General features: G+C 55.9%; 1 protein-coding gene and 1 pseudogene across 1 annotated transcript; one reads left to right on the forward strand and one right to left on the reverse strand.

The window, feature by feature from the left end:
• Positions 1–546: 546 nt before the first annotated feature.
• On the reverse strand, positions 547–4,128 carry LOC118636389 (RNA polymerase II subunit A C-terminal domain phosphatase SSU72-like). The gene is made up of 2 exons (XM_036271492.1): positions 4,121–4,128; positions 547–1,123 (listed from the first exon to the last, which is right to left on the reverse strand). Exons 1-2 carry the CDS (start codon positions 4,126–4,128, stop codon positions 547–549), a joined length of 585 nt encoding a protein of 194 aa, XP_036127385.1.
• Positions 3,141–3,891, forward strand: LOC118635986 (annotated as a pseudogene).
• Positions 4,129–4,344: the final 216 nt, after the last annotated feature.

Genomic DNA, 4,344 nt, shown 5'->3' on the forward strand with positions numbered 1-4,344 from the left:
TCATAAACGTGTAAGACGAGTCAAGTGAGCCAAGAGTCTTTGAAGAACTGAGCAAAAAACAAGTCAATAATCCAGTCCAGAAGCATGAACAAGGCAGTCACTGGGATGGACCTTGTCAATTGTGCACCAGCTGCCAAGTCTCCTTTTCGGTTGTTTATTGGACAATTGCAGTTTCTCTCCTAGTAAGATGCATCCATTGCTTTATTCACGTTTTTGCACATTCCAGCCAGGCAGGGGAAGAACACACAATCAAAGACTTATATAGCAGGGGGAAAAAAATGTTTATCAACTGGTTTTTCTTTCCCCTTTCTAAACAACACGCAGTTTTCTTCATAAACTTCCAAAACAATATCCCACTGATAAGCGGGATTTCAAAACTTCGATGTTAATCTGCATTTCTATTTTCTCACCTATGGGCAGTTTATTCGGACACCGCTCCCACGGCGCCAGAAGCCCTCAAAGGAAAAACAAGGACCATGACGGGAAAACTATTAACGAGAGAAAAGTGCAGAAGAGACGGCTTCGGGAGACGCACCTGAGGGCGGGTCAGTAGAAGCAGACGGTGTGCAGGAAAGGCCGGCCACACTTCTCCTCAAAGTCCTGCAGGAGCTCATCCAGCTCGTCCTCCATGTCATCTATGAGCAGGATGCACTGGCACAGCTCGCAGAGGAGGAACGCCCCCAGGATGGCCTCGTCGTCGTCGTCCTGGATGTCCAGGTTGATCACGTGCACCGGCTGGCAGGTCACCTGCTCTCTGGAATTCAGGTCTTCCACCACCTGGTCGTACACCCGCTCTTCGCAGGTGAGGATCAGGTCGAACACATCTTGGCAGTTCTGGAACCTTTCCGGCCTGGGCTTGATTCGCTTATTTCTCTCCAACATGTGTAAAATGCCATTCTGCGTGTAGAGATCTTGGTCCTTCTGAACAAGATCCTCATACATCTGCTCGTAGGTGGTTTGGAAATCATAAACATTTGGCTCGTCGGGGGAGGGGCCTGGAAGCTTCACGTAAGACCCTGTTCCGAAGGACCGGACGCTGAATCCCCGTTTCTTGAGGATGGAGTGCGCCTCCATGCTGCGGTTCTGGTTGCTGGAGCACACGACGGCCAGCCGCAGCTGCGACCTGGTGGCTGCCGCACCATCCGGCTCCAGCTCCATTGTTTTCTCACCAGGAAGACGGTGGTCGAGGTTCCTGGCGGTCGTGATGGGCCCTAGCGAGTGTAGCTGCAGCGGGAGTAGCGGCCGAGGGAGTGGCAGCGGCAGTGGCAGGGGGCATAGCGGCAACAGCAGTGACAGCGGGAGCAGCGGCAGGGGGAGTAGCGGCAACAGCAGTGGCAGTGGGAGCAGCGGCAGGGGGAGTAGCGGCAACAGCAGTGGCAGTGGGAGCAGCGGCAGGGGGAGTAGCGGCAACAGCAGTGACAGTGGGAGCAGCGGCGGGGGGAGTAGCGGCAACAGCAGTGACAGCGGGAGCAGCGGCAGGGGGAGTAGCGGCAACAGCAGTGACAGTGGGAGCAGCGGCAGGGGGAGTAGCGGCAACATCAGTGACAGCAGGAGCAGCGGCAGTGGAGTAGCGGCAACATCAGTGACAGCGGGAGCAGCGGCGGGGGGAGTAGCGGCAGGGGGAGTAGCGGCAACAGCAGTGACAGTGGGAGCAGCGGCAGGGGGAGTAGCGGCAACAGCAGGGACAGCAGGAGCAGCGGCAGTGGAGTAGCGGCAACATCAGTGACAGCGGGAGCAGCGGCAGGGGGAGTAGCGGCAATAGCAGTGACCGCGGGAGCAGCGGCAGGGGGAGGAGCAGCAACGGCAGTGACAGTGTGAGTAGCGGCAGTAGGAGGAGCAGCGGGAGGAGCGGCAAGGGCGGCAGCAGGAGTAGCGGCAGCGGGAGGAGCAGCGGCAAGGGCGGCAGCAGGAGTAGCGGCAGCGAGAGGAACGGCGGTGGGAGTAGCGGCAGCGGGAGGAGCGGCAGCGGGAGTAGCGGCGGCGGGAGGAGGGGCAAGGGCGGCAGGGGGAGTAGCGGCAGCGGGAGGAGCGGCGGTGGGGGGAACGGTACAGGCGGCAGCGGGAGGAGCGGCGGTGGGGGGAACGGCACAGGCGGCAGCGGGAGGAGCGGCAAGCACGGCAGCAGGAGTAGCGGCAGTGGGAGTAGCGGCAGTAGCGGGAGTAACAGCAGTGATGTATTGCATCACGACGCTTGGCCCAGCGCCCTAGTGACGTACTCGGCGCAGGCGTGTGCACACAATTCCAGAGTCCTCCCCACACTGGCCCAGAGCCCCACCAGCAGATTGAAGTTTGCCCACCCCATGGGCATGCGCACAACTGTTTTGGGGTGTCTGGCAGAGGCCCAAGCTCTTCCCAGGGACTAACCACGGGCCCCAACACATTTGTTTTTTCAGTAACTTCAATGTGGGAATACCTACAGCTTACACTGTCAGGCTTTGCCTAATTGCATGATTCACTGAACAAGGACTTTAGAGGGGGTGTATTTCATCTCGGAGGCCTGATCTACCGTTCTTGCTGCACATAAATGTCATTGTTCACAGATGGAAACAAGGGGCTGAGGAAAGGCAGGGGGGATAAGGAAATAACTACTGTGGAACAGGATCTATTAAATGCACAGTTTCACATGTTTTACCCACTTCAATTTTCACAAGAACTCTGCGACTACAATTAGTACTCACATACATTTTTCAGCGCGTTTTGAATTTCTACAGCCGTTAAGTATTAATACAGAGGTCAAATCTAGTTCCATTCCATTCAGCTCAATCATCACTTCTCTCGTGTCTGCTACTATGGGGGGGGGGGGGTATTTTCAGAAATCCTATATGTTAAAAAAAAGTACTGTGCATCTTTCTTTTTCCAGGTTGTTTTTCCATGGTCTGTTTATACGTTTCTGCCACACTAAACCTGTATGTTGAGAAAGCAAGGCTGGCTTACGTTTGTCCCCTAAGGGGGCTAGAACTGTGTCAGACACACAGCAGTTTCTCAGGTAATGTTTGTTAAATGATGACCAAATGACTCCAAAATCTATGATGTTTTAAGCTATCTTCTAGTACAGCGATTTTCAACGGGTGTGTTGCAAAAGGCACACTGGGGGGTCGTAAGAAAGTTTAAGGGCTGAGGGTTCCTTGAGGCCCTGACAGATGTGGGTGTCAGCCCCAGTGGCTGCAGCTGCAGCGGGGGGTGGGGGGGTGGGGGGCAGGGAGCGGCGTGTAGACAGGACCTTGGAGGGGCAGAGCGGTCACTATAAGATTGAGGCGGTGGGGGAACTCAGATTGTGGCAAGATGGCACTGTGTTCACCAAAGACGCCTATTCCGAGTGTTATGTCCCCACCGTGTTTGGGAACTTCACTGCGGGCTTTGACATCGACAAAGTACTCAACATGTGGGACACTTCAAGTTCCTCTTACTAGGATAACGTACGGCCGCTGGCCTATCCTGATTCCAATGCTGTGCTCATCTGCTTCAGCATCAGCCGACCAGAAACACTAGCCAGTGTCCACAGGAAGTGGCAAGGGGAGACTCAGTTTTGCCCCATGCCAAGCTTGTGCTGGTTGGCTGTAGACTGGACATGCGGACCCACCTGGCCACATTGAGGGAGCTGTCCGAGCAGCCACATATCCCTGTTACACAGGAGCAGGGCACTGTGCTAGCCAAGCAAGTGGGGGACATGTCCTGGGTGGACCACTCCTCCCAGTCCTCTGAGTGCAGCGCCAGGGATGTCTTAAATGTGGGCACAGTGGCCTCCCTTGGCCATGGCCACAGGCAGCTCTGCTATACGGACTCTCGCCGGGGACTGCAGCGATGCGCTCAGCTGGGAAGACAGCACATCCGGGGAACAAGAACAAAGGCAAGATACACAAGGATCCAGCCAAGAGTTGCAACCTCATGTGAGAAGCTGGGGAGGGGCAGAGTGCCAGGAGGAGAGGTAAAGGGCACAACCGTTCCCCTGCCTGCACTCTGGCTTCCTGACCTCCTGGCTGTAGCTGGGACTTCAGGGCAGGCTGGGTGAACAGTTCTCCTAGGGAAGGGATCTATGCCGCCATCCGCATACCCTCATTCCCCTCGTCTCCACAGGGAGCTACCAGGGCAGAAGCTGAGATAGGGCAGGGGTCTTGGGGACGCTGGCATGAAGCAGGGACCACGGTTGAGTCTGAGTACATAAAGGGTGCCTTCCATCTCCACCCCCAGGGTCCATATCCTGGTCCTGGCTTCCTTCCTTTAGGAAAGTGTCCATTCTATGACCTTCCGTTTTCCTCTCCTCCCACATCTATAGCTGTTCTCCCTCCCCTCAACTCCAGGCGACATGCGCAAATTAAAAAGCGCGTTGAGAAGCCCCCTCACCCC

Source organism: Molossus molossus, unplaced genomic scaffold, assembly GCF_014108415.1.
Source record: "Molossus molossus isolate mMolMol1 unplaced genomic scaffold, mMolMol1.p scaffold_m16_p_2, whole genome shotgun sequence".
Taxonomy (NCBI): Eukaryota; Metazoa; Chordata; class Mammalia; order Chiroptera; family Molossidae; genus Molossus; species Molossus molossus.